At 45.8% G+C, this 18641-nt stretch overlaps 1 protein-coding gene across 4 annotated transcripts in view; it reads left to right on the top strand.

The window, feature by feature from the left end:
• The window catches only part of PITPNM2 (phosphatidylinositol transfer protein membrane associated 2), a 108419-nt gene that overhangs the window by 34710 nt on the left and 55068 nt on the right, over positions 1 to 18641 (top strand). For all 4 annotated transcript variants that reach the window (XM_065739158.1, XM_065739159.1, XM_065739160.1 and 1 more), the window contains exon 3: positions 16786 to 16958. In XM_065739158.1, the coding sequence (XP_065595230.1) occupies positions 16881 to 16958 (78 nt within the window). In that variant the 5' untranslated portion in view covers positions 16786 to 16880. The remainder of the gene's footprint in view (positions 1 to 16785; positions 16959 to 18641) is intronic.

An 18641-nucleotide genomic window follows, 5' to 3' on the forward strand; every position in this document is an offset into this window, starting at 1 on the left:
TTCTGTAAAATATGGTGGCAGCAGAACTGTTCTCAGAGGATAATTCACTGTATTTTATAGCTTCTGCTGAGTTTTTTTTAGTTTCTTGCTGATGATGATATCGATTGGAGCATGGAGTTTTTATGCAGCTGAAAGGAAAGGTAGTGCCATTACACAGATCTTTTTTTAAAGGCTCTCTTGCAATAATAAACATACAGTTACCAGAACTCATTATTAAATAGCTGTAAAACCACTAACAAGGTAGACCATTTAATGTATTGAGCTGTTGGTATCTCGCTCGGCTTCTGATGGAGTGGTAGCTGGACTATACTGTTAGGAACTTATTCCAGAAAATACATATCTGTCAGGCTGAGATATTTTTCAACTCCCAAAAAGCAGTCACATTTTTTTCCGGAGCAGAAAGTCCTGTGTTGCTCTCTCTGACTGATGCCCATGGTGAAGCTTTGGCTTAGTGAAGGGAAAAGCAGGGGCAGTCAGCTTGGAGCATTGCAGCCATAACAGGAGAGCAAGATGCGCTCATCGCGTTCCTGCTCCCGTTGGATGACCAATGCCACTTGTTGGCTTGGGGAAGGGGAGCAGGGAGAGCAGCTTGGGAGCAGCACACGATGCCAGCACACATTGCGTGGCATGCTGTCAGCTGAGTTCAGCACCAGGCAAGCAGTGGCTGCCACCCCTCTATCTGGAGGGGCTTTGGAGATGTACCTCACCGAGTGATTCCCTTTGGAGCAAGCAGCCTCCTTTGTGCCCGTTTGCATCACTCTGAGTAGAGCCAGCTCACTTCTGTCACACACTGGAATGTGACTGGTTTTCCAGAGCAAGAGCAGAGCATCCTGAATTATTTAACAGCTGTTGCACTCTTGACTGATTTTTTTCTTTTTTTTTTTCTTTCTTTTTTCTCCCTTGTCACTGAACATTTCTCTGGAGCAGGCAAGTGTGGAGCAGGGAGGTTGATTGACCAAAAGAATGATTTGCTTCTCTTGCATATTCCAGTGTTTATTTCTTTAATGAATTCTGGAAGGCTCTGCATGACCAGAGAACATCCCAGTAGGTAGCAGGGAATGGTGCTTGTAACAACAAGTTAACAAATTGTCCTCTGAGATATCCCCAGGGCCAAAGCATGCTTATTCCCATCACACAACCTCAGGGACTGAAGCCTGTAGAAAGAGAGTGGCATGCTGAACAAAGCGTGGCATTGCTCTTAATCACCTCCCTTCATGAGGGGTGTGTGTGGAGTGCGGGCAGGTGGGTCTCAAGGTTTTGTTGGCATGAGGTTGGACATGAACGGTTACCTGTGAACACTGACCTGCTGAGGAGCTGGAGGGATCCTGCACACGTGTTACTTCCCTTCAGAGTCACTTACTTCACCAAGTGTTGTCTTCTCTTGTCAGCTTTTTTAGGCTTTTCTCTTTCCCGCTGTGGTTTCTATGGAAATGTCATGGGTTTGGGTGGTGTGTTGTAACCCTCATGACTGCAGCATAGTCACTTTATATTGCTTAGCTTGTGCTAAATTTGCTTGAATCATGTTTTGGGAAAGAGGCAGAGGGTGTTTGACATTCAGGATGCCTAAAGCCACAGGTCCTGGGGTGCCTGCTCCAGAAACTGCAACCCAATCCAGATGCTGCCTCCGCTGGAGCTGAGAAGCTGAAGGCAAGAAGTGGCCAAAGCCAACGTAGCTGGGCAGATTTGGGGATGGTCACTGTGGTTGCCATGCACAGTGCAGGCTGAGAGCAGTGCCAGGGCTGTTGGTTTGGGGGTGGGAGGGGAAAGCAAACTGGGGTGCTGCCTCCAGGAAGGGGCATTTCTACCTTTTGTCCATGCCACCTTTTGCAGAACTGGTTGATGCTGAAGCATTGGAGGGGGCTGGGGCAGCATTCCTATCTTTCTACCCAGAGCTGATTGCATTTTAAAATAAAAACGGATGGCATTTCTTTCAGCTCTCCTTAGCTTGAGTCAGAGCTGCACCAAAGCAAGTTGCTTTGGTTGAGGTGCAGAGCGGCCTCCCCAGGGGGTTCCTGTACCCATGTGCTCTCTGAAAGCATCACAGGAGGTGTGGATAGGACAGGAGGCATCAATGCATCCTTTTACCACCTTGTTTTTAATGAGCAGTAAATGTGACAGGCTAACCCAGCGCTGCCAGCAGGGCTGAAGGAATTTGCCTCAAATCCCAGAGGAGCTCGGCACTGGGAAGTGCTCAGGAGGCTGATGCTGCTCGGATCTTTGGAAAATCTTGGAGGTGATTGCCAGGAAGAGGAATAGGAGGAAATTACTTCCTTCTCCAGATACGGTCAGTTTATGACTGCTTGGCTAATCTTATTACCACAGCTTGCCTGGCATGATGGACAGCGTAGCCGTGGTCTGGGTTTTGGGGCCCTTTTATGCTGAAGGATGACATGACATTATTTTGAAAGTGTAAAAATTCTTGCAGTAACAAGCAATGTGAAGTGGAAAATGCAGCTTTCTGTGCTTCTCCCTGTGTCAGGCCTTGCAAATTCAGGCATCGCTTTGTAACGCAGCGTGGTTACAATCTTGTCAATGTGAAACTGGAAAATATTTTCAACTCAAAATAAACTCCACAAGAATAGTTTCCATGTTATCTCCTCTTCAGAGGAAAGCTACTGCACTTCAGTCCTAAATAAAGATTCTGGCTGACTTCAGCACTTTGAGAAGCAGCACTGGTTGTCTTAAATGTGACCACTGGCTTAATGAGCCTGCCTGTATGCCTTGATCTTTGTGAAACCTTTGACTGTTGTTGCTGCTGTGAGCAGGATGGTGCTGGGGGCCCAGGCAGCACTCGGCTCTGGGTGAAAACACATGGCTTTGGGGGCAGCTCGCCCATTTGCTAAGCCTGCCAGTGTCCTTTTTTCCTCTTTAGCCATGGTGGAAAAAGAAAAATCAACCTATGCCAGAGGAGACAGGGATTGACCATAAAGTAACCGCTTGTGTGAGCTGTTGGCATCCTTTGAAGCCTGTGTTGTGCTGCTCTCAGGTACCACACCAGGTAAAATGGATCATGGAGAATGGACAAATTGCACAATTTGTCTTTTTTATTTTTGGTTTATTCTTGATCTTCCTCCAAGATTTCTTCATCCCACGTTGGCTTGGTGCCCTGCTCATACCTGGGAGCGTTACGCAGCTGCCTCTTGGGTGCATTTGACTTCCAGAATATGAACGCTTCTTAGCACCGTGCTAAGGAATGATGGAAAAGGACAAACACGAGTAAATCACACAGATGAAGCCATAAGTAATCAGTCTGAAATGAGCTTAGCTTGTCTCAGTTACGTGACTTATGCACCTGAGCAACAGAGACAATCTTTCAGAAACTTCTGCGTACTTAGGGGGAATAAAAAATTATTAGCAGGGTGTCTCTAAAAGTAAGGATTGCTCGTGCTGCCATTGCTTATGCTCTGTTTTTCTTTCTTGTAATTAGCAAGACTGGTATTTTTAGGTTAGCTTTGTGGCTTGTCTATTTTCTGCCGAGTTGGCTCTCACGTGACACGAGAAACATTCTCTTGGAAACCGATGCTGTATATATCCTGAACTTCCCCTTCTGCCGATGTCAGATTTGTTCTGTAGAATTGCAACAGCAGGAGCTGGGGGAAAGGTGTCCCTTTTATTGAAGCCTGTGCATATGGCTGTTATGGGCTTAAACACAGCTGAGTAGCATTTGCAGATAAAACTGGTAGACAGGAATATTTCTGTTTTGTTTAGCTTTTGAGTAGTATCAGCCTTAGTTGTAACCTCTTTTGGTTTGTTATGTTTCATGGGGACTTCCTGGAGCTCTGGTCCAGTGAAATCCATGCAGATGGATTCTTTCTGCTCTGAGGTCTTAGGTCACAGCAGCGAGGCCACAGTGCGTGGTTGTACTTAGTTTAGGGTTGTCCAGGCAGGAGCTGTTCTCTGCTGATGTGTTTCTGTCTCTGTTCATGGGACATCTAGGTACAGATGAAAGATTTAAAGGCACTGAGTGTATGGTGCTGAGCTCTGAGCAGTGGGAGTCATCCTGCAGTGTGAGGTCTGGAGCCTCAGTGCAGGCAGAGTGCTGCTTCACATCACTACCCAGAACGTGTCTGCCTGTGTGTTAACATATGTGAAGACCATCCTTAATCGGAAAATTCAAGTTAATGGGAAGGGAACCTTCTGGTTCAGGCTGTGAGGTGTTAATGGGTAGTCCTTGGTTGGAAAATGCAGTGTGTTGTCCTCTTCCAGGTGGGCTGGAGGTTATGGACAAGCCTTTGCCTTGTGCACTATGTAGGTAGACCCAGGGGTTTCCTACGGGGCTCCTGCTCCAGCTGATCCTGTGTGTTGCTGCAGCTGGGACTGCTGCTGACATGACATCAAAGTGTCATCCAGACCTCACAGAAAACAAATGCAGAGTTTGTGTTATTGATTTTGGGACTTCACTGTCATCCAGGATTTTAGCTTACTAACAGAATAAACTGCAGAAATGCAGAAATTGAACTTTTGGGCTGGTGAGGCTGTATTGTGTCTGACCAATGGGTAGCTAAGCTGTTAGGAAAAGGTGGAGGCGACTTTTGATGAGAAAATTAATACATACTGAATAGCCATTAAGTTGCTATATCAGCAAAATGGTCAATCCTCTCCAGCCTGTCTCCTTTATTCCATTATGAGAACCCCCTTTCATGCATACTTTCAAAAATTAATTGCCATTTTGGAAAGCACTGCAACAAGTCTGTAATGTGTAACAACTTCATCCAGATTAAACTGGGGCTATGTCATGCCTGCTTCCTTTATGTACTTTGCTGCAATTTATGGACTCTGTTGATAGCACCAAATTCATATACAAGAGCCTCAGACTTCTAAGAACAAATCTAATGAGCTGACATTTTTGTCATAGTGTTTTGAGTTGTCAGTGAATAGAAATGTGATGAGAAAATGATCTGGTGCCCGGGGTGAGAGCTTGGATGTGACTTTCAGTTCAGCTACTGATTTCTGGTTTTGGCTGAGGCAGTGCTTGCTGTGTGAACACTTGGTGTTCACTTGAACACTTGCACTATCAATAAAATGTAGATCACGTGTACAGTAATCATCCTCTCTTTTCTTTCCCTTTTTCTTTGTGCCATGTTGTGATCAGAGCTGAAGTCTTTAAGCCCTTTGGCTCCTCCACTCTGATCCCACCGTATTATCAGCCAGGGAGGAGGGTGAGCAGCGTGTCCTCCTGCAGCCAGGCATGGCTGATGCTGCCATTAGGGACCAGCACACGTGCACTCCTGATGTCATAGTCTATGGAAGTCCAGATCCCGAATCAGGTCACTGTTTACAAAGCAGATTTATGTCAGATATAAATACAGCCATAATGCCCTTTAATGAAGGGCATGTGTGGCTCTCGCAAAGGCTGCGTGGCACTCCTGCTGTCTGACAGCTGACACACAGAGCCACGGTGGTGAGGTTGGAGCAATTCTCAGGATGTAGAACAGTAGCCAGAGCGGGCTGAGAGTTGTACAGCTGAGGCAGGAGCTGAGACAACCTGAGAAGTGCACCTGCCCCAGTGGGGCCAGGCAGGGTTCTCACTGCTTTAAGGATCACAGGAGCTGTGCAACTATGGTCAAAGCCTTCAGGGCTGAAATCTGAACTGATGGGATTTGGCACTTTCTGCTCTGTGCTCTGCCTCATCAACTGTTGGTGGGTAGGAGCAACGTTTCCATCCTATGCTACATCTAATGAAAAGGAGTATTTAGTGTAATTGCTCTTTGTTTTTTCTGGACTTGCTTTTGTAAGGCTTTCTAATAAAGAACTCTTTAAAAAGAGGACATTCCAGACACAAATGGGATGTTTGACAGGGAAACAGAGGAAAAAAACACCTCCTTTGAGCTGGTCTTCTAGGTCAGGAAGCAGATTTTTAGCTTTGGTCCTTGTTAAGTAGCTTCCCTTTATCTCCTGGTGCAGAACGACCCTTTGTTTAGGGCACTGTAATTGACTCATGAGGTTTGTTTTTTGGCTGGAGAAGACAATTGAAGTCAAATTTAATTTGAAGGATAAAACCAAACAGAATCCCACACACATCCTCGAGGAGCACGAGAAATCTGCCCTTGGGAAGGCTGCTGATAGTGTAGTACTGAAACCACAACATGTGGTCTATGGCAGTTGAACGCTTTGTTACATCCAGAAATTCTCATTAGGAAATAGCACTGTTTCCTTCATAGAAGTCTGAGTAAAGTCAGACTTTGGGTTTTTTGAAACTCGAGGGAGCTGGAGAGGCTGCAGGGAGTTCATCAGCTGATCAAGCCAGAATAAAAGCTTGAAGCAGGGGACAGGAGCTGCTTCAGTGTTCTGTGTTTCCCAGGATGGTAATGCCCCTGTTGGGTTCAGAGCACAGCTTAATTACATCTGATAACATTATTTGCCCAAGTCTCGGTGAGGATGCTCCTTTAAGTGAAGGTCTGACCACCTTTTGCTCCCAGCTTTTGTTCCGTGTCATTCGTAGAAGCGCACAGGAGATGCACAGGAGATACACGTTTGGTTGTGGCCATGCATGTCCTGAAGCCATGAAGCCACTCGCTGGGTGAGGCTGCATCCAAGTGCCTTTGTCAAGTCGGTGGGTTGTGCTTTTGAGCTGGAGACTTCAAAAGGAAAATCTTCTGAAGCTTCCAGGTGCAGCCTGGGCATGCCTGTGTGCTGCTGAGATGGGGTGTGCAGAGAACCCCTGGGTGCATGGAGGAATCAATGAGCTGTGCTAATTTCCAAGATTCGTTTTATTTTTTATTTTTTTGCAGAGTTACTGATAGCTCCAAAGGCAGTTGGTAACAAGAAGAAAAATTCCTTTTGATTTTGTAGCTGACAGCTGGCTTTATTCCTGAGATGCTGGTGGGAGATGCATGGGGATTGCTTTATTCTTGCAGAATTTTGCCAGATATCAGCAAAACTTGGATTTCTTTGAGCTCCCCAACTCCCTTCTCTGTTTGACTGAAAAAAAAAAAGTTTTTATGCCAAGAGCTGAACCTGGAAACTGAATTGATGCTGTCGCTTATTCTGTCTTGCATGTTGGGCCAGATCACTTCTCTCTGTACCACAATTTCTCCAGCAAATGAGGGATAATTATACTAGCTCTAGCTCCTGAGGCCAGGGCAGAGCTTCAAAGCATCTCCCAGGAGCTGTGCGTGGCTGCTAGGAGCACAGCTGGGCACCAGGCACTGCTGCTGCTTGGAGTTGAAGCTGCCACTCCACTCTGCATGCACACACTTGGATTAGGTGACTCAGTTGAATGGCATTGTTTCCTCTTCTTTCTTGCCAGAACTTATATTAATAGCTGCATTCAGCCCCACAGCAGGTCTTGCTGTCCTAGGCTCGCAGTGGGTCCCTCGCTTTTCTCCCCTTCTCCCATTTTCCTCCACAGGAGGAATCTGATGGGCAGCTCAGCCCGTGGATCCTGACAAGCTGCAGGTGCTCACATGCCTTTCACAGCATATTTCCTTTCCCAGTGATTTTTTTATTTCACAAGTCAGCACAAATGTTTGGAGTCATAACCGAATTGCAATTCAAGAAATCCAAACAAACACAAGATGATGTAGCTGACCCCGAGTTTAATCTGGAGAAGAGTTTATAAGTATTCTTTAGAAACACACTGTACTTTGTGCTCAGAAATGCTTGTACAGAAGTTAAATATACAGAGGTGTAGCTGGCTTCCCTCCTGGGAGTGACAGTGTCACTCTGCAGTGCCATCAGCCTCCTCTGGTTCAATTCTGTCTCAGCACCCGCGTGCTCTGTAATGAGCAGCGTTGCTGCAGGTGTCCTCTGCCTGAGGCTCCTGAATGTATCTGTGCTGCTGGGATCAGAAGGTGGATGGCTGCAATGGTGAGAAACATTGGGGCAGGTAAGCAGGTGGCTGGCAGGGTCAGGGAAGGGATTGGGGAGGTGACTGGAAAAGCAAAACCTAGCAGATAGGTGAAAATGGGTGTGAGGTTTGTGCTTTTCTTGAACTAGCATTTCAGATGCTTTGCAGATATCTGTTGTGTGTGGGTTCTTTTTAAATTTAATGTCTACAGTTTGCTTGCAACGAAGGAATAGATATGTGGCTAATGTTTTCCCTTCCCAGTGCTATATGGCAGCACATCCTACGTTTCTGTCTTTTGTCTCTCCAGCGAAGAACCTGTTCAGTTTGCCTCCAGCATTGTGTCAATTAGTGTCCACTTCCATTTCTTTGCCATGCTAGCGGGAAGGGAGATAGAGGACTTGACCTTGCCCTGTGGTTTCTCATCTCCTTGGGGGTCTCCAGGACAGTGGCCCTGGGCCTGGGACAGCCACCACCAGCACTGCAGGCGATGTGCTGGCAGCCAGCAGTGAGTCACCACGCTGTGACAGGGAGAGCTAGCAGCAGGAATTGCTCTCTGCCGTTATGCACGCTCTGCAGGGAAACTTGCCTGGATGTGTATCGCTCCTAAGGTGCGTAATGGAAAATAACTCTTAGTGCTGCAGCTAGCAGTCAAGGCTTGGACTTCGCAGTGACCGGCGTTGTGTAGTCCTTGGGGAAAGCTGCCCTCCTTTAGGGCTTTAATACCACTTCAGCCTCTGTTTTGCAAATGTGTGCTTTCTGATGGGGAGGCAGAGATCTCCTCTTGGCACGACTTTCTCCTGCTTCCAGAAGGTCCCTAACTTCTCCCTAGAAGACATTGCCCTAGGCCCAGGAAGCGCTTTCAGAAGCCCAGAGGATGCTGAAGCTGTGGGTGTGGGCCCAGAGCAGGTGATGGATTTGGGGCGGGGTGAAGGACCCAACCCCACGATGGCCCCAAGCAGCCTACATGAGTTCAGTGTGTACTGGGTATATTTGCTATATATAGGTGCCCGTGGAATGACTGCAGAACAGAAACTTTGCCCTTTCAGCTAGAGAGACGAGCAACAGGAATTACGCAAATTGAGAGGAAGCTTAAAGCAAGATCCAGGCTGAGCTGGTGTGCACGTGGGGGCTGCTGAAGAAATGCAGCAATTTGTTATCCACACCAAAGGAGGAATTCCACCAGTCTGAAAGTGCCCTGGAAAGCTATGAGTTCCGTAGACATGATGAGAGGCTGGGGTGTTGGTTAGCACTGAGGACAATTAGCAGAAGTGGTGAGGTCGGATGGTTTAAAAATGCTTCATCACTCCGCGTGTGGGATGCAGAATGGTGGAGGGAGAGAAATAGCACCAGCCCAAAATGTGCTGAATAATGAATTGAAAATGGTTATTGATTATCTGTGCACTTTCATTATCCTGCTGCAATATGGGAGCTGCAAGCAATTGTTTGTTAACCAGAAAACTTTCAGAGGCACTTATGAAATATTTGGTGTAATTATTTCCGAACTCAAAACTCCAAAGAGATTAATGCAGCCGGAGAGATGTTGTTAATCTGTTGGTGTTATGGATGAAAGAAGCAAGGGGGGTATTGAACATTTACCTCTCATGCAAAATGGCTTCTTACTTTCTATCTTAATTGCAGCATTATTCATCAGCCTTCATTGCTGTGTTTGTCTTGTTTTCCATGCAAGAATTTCTGCTGTCGTTACAGGTTTCCTCTGATGGAATAGGACTTTTCTCTATCTGTCTTGCCTTTGGGCAAGGCAGATCTCAGCCTAATGAAGCCAGTGTGAAATATTATGGTGCTATAACATTGACTTTGAGTCGTACAGTGTTCCTTCCCTCTATGAAAGTCTTTTAAAACCAGATGTGAGTGTTCGTTTCCTTTTCCACGTATACTTGCGTGAGGTAATAATATTTTATTTCCATCTACACTGAAACTGCTGAAAAAGTGGAGTAACAGCTGATGTCTCAGTTTATAGGGTGCTACTAAGGAAGCAGTTCAGAGTCTGTCCATTGCTGACTCAAATCTCAGAATAGGAAATACCCATCTTGTGTCTCGAAAACGGCTTCAGTGGGTTCACAAGTGTTTGAGGACACGGTGAAAATTCAAACTAACCTTGGGCAGAAGTCTGAAATGAGCTATAATTTGGTAAAGGTGAGTGATGAGAGCCATGGATAAACTATAACATGAGGAATGAGCGGTGTGGGTGCCGTTGTGCAGGAGATGAGATGGGGCTACAGTGGGATCTGGGCTGAGTGGCCATGGATTGCCTCCTGCCTGTGACAAATGGCATGCAGGGGAGTATGAGTGAGACACAAAGCTATCCTTTATCTTCAGGATTGCTTTGGTGGTGGATCAGTGGGAGAAGGGATGAAGAAACAAGGATTGAAAGAGGGCTGCTAAATGTGACCCTTGAAATTGAGAGAAAACATATCAGGATTTATAGTCTAGGAGACAAGGGAGAAAGGCAAACGATTTTGAATATGGAAAATGGGAATTGCAGAAGAGTGGTTCACCTCTCCTGAGACTAGCCCAAGAAGAGAGGCTTGGACTGTGTGAGGGAAACATAGGTCAGAGAGCAATGGTCTTTCGCATCTGCAAATAATATACAGACTGAGAGTTATTATGCTTTTGCACCTTGAATTGTTCCCGGATTTTTTGGTCTTTTTCATTTGTTATAATGGTCCTGGTTCCTGAGCTTCAGCTGTGGGACCATTTGTTTTCCAAGGAAGTCTGGATGTGGAAGGTTTGTTGCTCAACCCCAGATACAGAGCTCCTGCATCACAGCCTTGATGCTCTCAAAACTTCCTGCCCATGAAATTTCTTATTTCCGTGCTTGGTGACTGATAAGAGAGCTCCTCCTCTGTAATCTTGGCTTCCTGCTCTTGTCAGTGTAATAAAAACCGAAGGAAGGGAGGGAGGGGAAATGGAGGATATTTGGTATTATTAATGCAGTTTCTAATGCAACAGCTGATGGGGAGAGAAATGGATGGAGAGGTGCCTTGAGTTGGTCAGGTGGGGTCATCTCTTGACTCTGGTTTGCCTTTTGTCACGCTGCTGGTTAAATTCCCCTGCCTTGTTGCTGCCAGCACTCCTGTGAGCAAAGTAAAAGGGTTGTGCCAGAGACCATGGAGAGCATGGTCACATTGCACCTTGGTTGGCTTTTCGTTTGTTCCTTCCAAGGGAAGCCTTGAGCAACGACCAGTGGTGGTGTACCACATGCACCGGTCACTTCCCTCATTCCTTTAGGAAGAATGACTTTAGCACCTGGAAAGTACACAGTGTAAGTGCAGTACTCTCAGAAATCAGGCATGTTTAGTATTTAGTTTCTTCTGTTTAACTTGACCATCATCCCTCTCCTGGCTGCTGCAGCCCGTTGAGCACGCAGGCTTCTGCTTGGTGCTGGCCTTCAGCTAACGGATATCCCCCAAATAAAAGTGAAACACTGCCCATCACTGTGTGCCTGCAGCATTGCACACGTTTTCCTCCCCACTAGTTTATCCCATCCCCATCAATTTTAAGCTGTTTTCAGCCAATATGCTGCAGTTACCACATGAGCAATGCTTTTTTTTGTTTCCGTGTGTATGTAAGCACGCGCGTGTGTGTCTATATACATACAAATGTAAAATATGATGCATCTCTTTGTGTTTATTTCTATGTATTTGTGCATGTGCAGTCTCAGCCTGTTTGCAGCACGTTCCTGTGCAGGATTTGCGTTTGGGTCTGTGCGAGGCCACCAGCTCTGTGGCCAAACAATAGAGAGCCCAGAGACTGCCCAGAAACTTTTAACCTTTAATTTCTGTCTCATTCTTTTTGATGTTCAGCTCTATCCCCATTGTCAGCAAAAACATTAGTGGTCTGTCTTTCCCTCCAAACTCATTGGTGAGTTCACTAAGCATGCTAGTTCTTCTAACGACTCCTTTATTCATTCATTACCATGTAACCTCCAGACATGGCATGACTTGAGGTGTTAATTTTCCAGCCCAAGTTCAGCTATGGAACCTCACCTGGTCCTCTTAAAACGAGAGATGAGCACAGGTGGGCTGCCTCACACCGCAGCATCGCTTGGAGGGCAGGAGGGAGCTGCAATTGCTTCTCCCCAAATGTTGAAGAAGTAACAGGAGTGGGAAGTGTGAAGAAACAGGACCATGCTGTGGAATATTTAAGGAGAAAAGGGGGTGTGTAGATGTGGTGTGACGGTTTTTTTTCTCTTTCCCTCCCGTTGCTTGCGGCTGGTATTTGGCTGCCCAGTGAACTATAACAAGATTTAATAGCTCCAGTGTAGCTGTATTGCACGTGGACTGATTCCATCCTTCTGTTGTAATAAGCGTCTGCTTTACAGTGAGCTCTTAAATTCTATAAGTGACGTCAAGTAGTGTCTAATAATGGAAAGAAGATTTAAGTACTGCGAGTGCGACTCGCTCGCTCCGTGCCTTCCTTTCTGAGCAGCACTTTGTCCCTAAGCCCTTTGCTATCTGCATTGGAGATATCTCTATCAGCCTGCCCTGAGGTTTGCACAGGAGGAAAGTTGTTTTCCATGCATTTTCCATCCTCATTTTATGTCACTTATCCCCCCCTTCCCCTTCACACTGCCTGCAGCCAGGGCTGTGGGTGCTCCCCATCTGTGTGCTGCAGCCATGGGGATGTGCACAGATATTTTCTCCTTTCACTGCCAGGTGCACTCTAAGCTCAGCCCAAAAACTTGGGTGTGTAAGCACTGCATAAGGATTGTGCTTAAAAAAAGATGTGACAGCTGAGATGTGCGATTAAGATGAAGGATTACAAAGTGCATTACTTACTGTCATCGTATCCTTCCATCAGTGATAGCGTGAACTTTGAAGGGACTTTTAACTTTTAATTTATTTTTTTCAAGGCCTGATGAATTTTTAAATCTGCCTAGCTGTCAGTCAGCGGGTATGACCGGAGTAACAGAGCACTGCAGATTATAAAAAGCCATCTCATTCTGTCTCTTCAGTTTATATATTCCGTATGCGTGTGGGGGCACGGTGGTGAGTGTTACAGCAAGTAGTGCTAGCCCCAAGCAGAAGCGTTGGGGTTTGTTAACCTTCAGGCAAAGGGGTGCCTGGAAAGAGGGGTGATGAGAGCAAAGTTAGCTAAGGGTCTGTGCAGTGCTGACACTCTGCATGGATAAGGCTGAGCGAGGCTGCTTCTGGGCCAGGAAGGAGGGTGCTGCATTAATCAAGGTGCGAGCGTTGAGGCAGCCTTGAAAAAATGCTGACTTAGGTCCTAGGAATCTGTTTGTTGTTTCTGCTGCTTTTTCTAATGGCATCATTAAATCAGAGAGCAGCGTGGACACCGTGCTTCCTGCCCTGGGTGGGCACTGTGCTCTCTCCATCAGGGTGTTTGCAGGAGGAGAGGCTGTCCAGGTGGGATCAGTGCTGACATCTCACAAATAGCACTTTGTCCACGGTACAGATGTAGAAAACCTAAAGGAAGCCTTTGGGAAGGTAGGTGATATCACAGGGTAATACCTTTGCTCTCCCTTTTGCTCTCTGCTGAGCTGCTGAGTGCAAGGCAGAGCTTGGTGCTGCAGTCCTGGGGCTGTGACCTTCCTCTGCCACAGCTCTGCGTGACCCTCTGTGATGACTTTTTTTCCTCAGGGGAGTCCTTAAACTTTATCACAATGTAAAATGAGCCTCCTGTGTGAGGCTCTCTGCTTCTGGGGCATTATTTCTTCCCTGTAGAGCACAGGAACTAGCAGCCCTGGCACAGTGCGTGTTGTGGCCATGCAGAAGTGCCAGGAGTTTGCTTTGATAATTAATTCCTGTACCCCTCATGGCCAGCCTGTCAGTCTGGCTGGGGTTTGGCCTCCCCTTTAAATACCCTTCGCACACTGTTATTCCTTAATTACAAGCTGTCAGTTGTCACCAGCCCTTTGCTCCCTCATTTACTAAGATGAGACTGGCACTCACCTCCCACAGTGACTGCTGGACACCACACGCGTGGTCTGAGCTGAGCTGAGCTGAGAGATTTCCCTGCTCAGCTGCAGCAGATGCTGATGATCCTGATGCTGAGCCCCTCTTAAAGGAGAAGTGCTTCCTTAAGAAGTTGGCCACTGAAACAATAGCTCAGAGGTGGTCGTGATTCATCTCGGCGGGATATTGACTCTGCAGCACGATGATGATGCTTGGAGAGCCTGATTCTAAAGTAATCGAGGTATGAAGTTACGTGCCTGGCTCTCACAGTTACTACAGCTCTGTGTATGAATTGAATAACAGCCTGCACCAGCATGCTTCTTGCCCATGGCAGAAATAGCAGCGAGCACAGCAGTGTCCTGCGTCACCAGCGCTGGCTGCGCACTGCAGGTTGGGGTCTGCAAAGCCCATGGGCTGTTTCCACTCCTGTGGGGCTCTGTTGGACCCCTGGAGGACCCTGTGTGGTGCTGGGTATATATCTTTTGTGGTTTTCCACCTGGACTCCTCTGCTTGGGTATAAGGTAGAGCTGATGCTTTGCAGCTCATCATTTGGTGGTGATGAAGTGATGGTTGGACTTGATCTTAATGTTTTTTTCCAGCCTTTATGATTCTACAAAATGTGGTTCTTGCTGTTGGCCAGTGTGATTCAAAAGGTGTTCTCTACCTGGTGTTTGGGGCTGGTTGCAGGAGCTGCAGTGGTCAGTTTTGAGGAGTTTTGGGCAGCTTTGGGGTGCAGTGCCTTTCCTCAGGCACAACACTGCGACCTGGTGCATCATGGGGACTTGCAGGCTGGACCAGAACTTGGGTTTTGATCCTTGACCACAGGAAAGTAGAAACCTGGAGGGGGAACTCTAAAGAGAAACCTCAGCTGTAGATGGCTGCTGTGCGTGCTTCAGGCCAACACAGCTGGGATTTTAGTCTGTAATAAAATAGTCTCTGTTGTGTCTTGGCCATCTGAATTATTACCTCTCTGGCACTTCATTATAAACACATTTTTTCCTTGTTGGTACTGGTTTCCTGCCATTTTATTGCTTTTAAGGTTCTATTTTTGTTTTATTCATCTCTTCCAATCGATAGGAAATATCCTGTTCTTAGCAAGCAGCACAGGCAGATGTGACTGATGTCCTTATGGGGAAGCAGAATCACTTTTGGAGCATTTTGGGGGAGAGGGAGAAGCTTTTAAACCCAGTTTTCAAAGGTCTCTGATGTTTAACAAACCACTCAGGATGTTGCTACATCTTCCACTGCCATTAGCTCCTTGAGTTCGTATCCCAGCATTGCACCAGTGCAGATCGGTGATGGTGTTTAAGATCCATCTTATGGTAATTATCGTTGTTCTTTGCCATGACACTAATTAAAAACACCTAATGCGATTATCCCCACCTGTTCTGGAGAATTAACTTGCTAGAGGAAATCCTGCACGTGCATGTGGACGTGCAGACTCCTGCATGGCAGTGTCAGGAAGGGCAGCTGCTCCGAAATTACTTTCTACAGGGTTTGCATGGCAAAGATACATTATTATTTTTTATTATTTCCTCCCTGCACACAATACATACACACAGATTACTCTGACAGCAATAAAATGAAGCAGAGAATTGAATTTGAAAATAAATTGTTGAGGTGGTGCAGCAGCATACGGATAGCTTCTTCCAGAAGAGTTGTTCTGGGATGGATTGGATTTGCAGCTGAATTAGGAGCACAGCAACTTTTGACAAAGTTGTTGAAATCTGCAGCTGGGACACTGAGGTCTGTGCCACAGTGTGAGCTCAGCACCAGGCCAGGTAAGGCAGAGAGAGAGGCTGGAGCCAATCCCAAGTCAGTAGACCAGGACTACAGCACTGAATTTTGTTCCTGGTTGCTCTGTGATCACAGGCGTTGGGTTTTCATCTCTCTAGGCCTTGTGAGAAGTCAGAGAAGAGCTGTGCAAACAGTGAGAAGCATGGATAGCAGGGGGAGTTCCTGGTTCCCAGGCTCCACTTTAATCCATCACTTAATTGTTGGACCTTTTCCGCAGCTGTAGGGTTTGGGGCTGCATCTGCTGCAACATCTGTATCTGGAGGCTTTCAGTAGGCAGAAAGGTGAGGTTTGGTGATGAGAAGGAGCCAGATGAGTGCTTTGTGTGCTGGTACAGTGGCCATCAAGTCCTCCTGAAGCTGCCTTGCCAACAGCAGCAAACTTCACCTCTTTTGTCACCTCTTCTTCCTCAGTCTTAGTATCCCTCCCCTCCATTGTATTATTTTCCTGCCTTTATCCAGATCCTGTGGGGATATTTTAAAGGTATTTGAAAAGTTACTGTGTTGACCCCTGGTGTGGTAAATGCTCTACTCCCTGTATTCTTAAGCAATAATTTTATTAAATTGCCTCAAGGCTGGGTCTGATGGGATTTTTTTTTGTTGCTCTTTGACCTCTGGCTATATTCTTAAGCAGCAGTGTAAAAATGAGTCTGGCATTGACATAGGTGAAAAGAGAATTTTGCCTGTAGATTACTTGGATGTGAAAGAGAATGGCTCCTACCAAGACAGCATTCCCAAATGAAAATGGGAAGGAAAATGTGTTTTAGCCATCCTCACTGTTAGAATCCAAATGACGTTCTCCATCACCGTGTTTCTGAGGGTTGAAGATGTCCAATTACTGCCTTTTCTTGCAGCTGAATGAATGTGAGAGGACAAAACCTGATACCTTTGAGTAGATGCATCTCTAGTGTGTTGCTGACATTGGAGAGCTACGTTACTGTCTAGCAACAAAAAGTGCCTATTTTGAGCTTTTGTCACATCTCTGCCACGGAGATGCTGTTGCATAGGAAAGTCTGATTGATACAGTGGCAAAGGTTGGGAGGGTAATAGCTTTGATGGCATACCATGAAGCAGATCAAAATTTCCCTGAAAGATTCTGTTCAATTTGATATTAAGGGTCTGGTAACACTCCAGGGATTCTTGTCTCTGTTATTAAGCTTATTGCTATTACAAAAATTAACATTTGGGCTTTTTTTTTTTTCCTGATGGGATGTTTTCCAACAAGAATGGAAAATAACTGCTGCTTCTCTTTCACATTCTTTTTCAGGGATCCTCAATGCATTTCATTGCCGTTATTTAAGGAGCCTTTACTGAAAGCTTCTGGATTGTGTTTCTAAGTGGACAAAAGATTTTGTATTCAAAATGCTTATAAAGGAGTATCGTATTCCTCTTCCGATGAGCGTGGAAGAATATCGAATTGCACAGCTCTACATGATACAGGTCAGTCCTGTTTCAGTTGGGATCTTTGGGCATGGGCTAACACAGGGATTCATTTGTAAGAGTGGACTATTTGCTGCAGAAGGAGATCATTTGAATGTGAGGTTTTCTGGTTACTTATATTCCTTGTCTCCCCTGCTTTTCTTTATGAACTTTCAGTTCTAAAGTCCTGAAGATCTGCCTCCTTTTGTCCTTAATACGCAAAAGCTCTGGTTGACCTGGCAAAATATTGGCTAACAAATATGCTTTTCCAAAGGAGGAAAGCACTGAGCCCAGGGGCTCTGGTACCTTACTGGAAAGGGCTGTAGGGCTTGCACAGCCTCTGCTTCCCAGCTTGGGCCAATTCCAGCTGCAGACCCAAAGCTTATGCTTGTTTATTCTCTGCAGAAGAACAGATCTTCAAATTGAGGGAAAAGACATCTAGCTGCAATAGTTTTTTGTTCCACGCGTGCCATTATGAAACAGGTACTAATAATTAAAATGTAGATGCACGGCACTGAACTCTGCATTGTTCACATGTGTGTGAATTTGGCCATATTTTAATGGCAATGGACTGAATGAGCAATGAAGGCTGCAGTGGCCCAGGAAAGTATTTTGAGAAACTGCACTTCCATCCAGCCCTGCTGTATACCTGATCTCGTTTTCTTGTGCATTTGATAGGCAGCAAAATAAGGTTTCCTCTTAGGTCAGGTGTGGTAGTGGGTGCACTGGAAGGTGATGTCAGGTCTCTGATCTTCCACCTAGACACTGCAGCTGAACTGGATACGTGAGTAATGAGCAAATGACTTTACTGCTGTGTGTACAAATGGTGCAAGGGGAGATTGTTAGCTGTGCTTTACATTTGTCTTAGCTCAGATTAAAAGAAACAACAAATACAGAAAACCCTCTTCTAGTAGCATATGGAGTTTTTGCTCTGTTTTTTAGCTTTTGGTGAGAATCTGTTTCAACTCTTCTTGAAATAGGTGGAAAGGTTCCTGCAGGCTTCAATGGGAGCTTTCCCTATACCATGATATCAGATGTCTTTTTTTCTTCAGTGTGATTTAAAAGTGGAGGCTTTGTCTTTGAGACAGATGCCAGGGAGAGGGCAGTGGGGAGCACAACTTGTGTTCTTCTCAGAGGACGAGGAAATGCTTCATGCCTGTCTTTTATTTTTCTTCTGAAATGTGTAGGGAGGCCACAGGAAAAGCAAGTTGTGTATATTGAACTTCCTCAGGGGAACAAGCAGAGATATCTGTGTAAAACAGCAGTGTATAGGCATTCCTTAGAAACTGTTAGGTGAAACATGCAGAATATACAGATTTAAGGTATTTCCTGGGGAGATAAGTGATTCTGAAGAGCAAAAAGTTCATTTGGGAGATGTGTGTTGTGTATGGTGCAGTGTGATTAGTGCTGGAGTCACCAATCAGCCCAGTTCTGTACAAGAAGCTGTTTTTCCAACAGTGTTAAAAGATGTCAGAAGTATTCCTCAAGGGTTTCATACAATCTTAAGCATGTACTTGAAGTTGATCGCTCATTTAATTTCAAGCCCACGAGGGAAGCTCCCTATTAACTCCAAACCAATTGGTAGAAAGTTGCTCTTTCAAGAGCAGTCAAATCATTGTCCTGAATTTTAGCATCCTCCAAACTAAATTTTCCAAAAAGACCTTCTCACTTAGGCTTGAAACAGCTGGCCTTGTGCAGCTGCCC

The sequence above is a fragment of the Cyrtonyx montezumae genome, unplaced genomic scaffold, assembly GCF_038088225.1.
Source record: "Cyrtonyx montezumae isolate F1298 unplaced genomic scaffold, pur_monq_1.0 scaffold_23, whole genome shotgun sequence".
Classification (NCBI taxonomy): domain Eukaryota; kingdom Metazoa; phylum Chordata; class Aves; order Galliformes; family Odontophoridae; genus Cyrtonyx; species Cyrtonyx montezumae.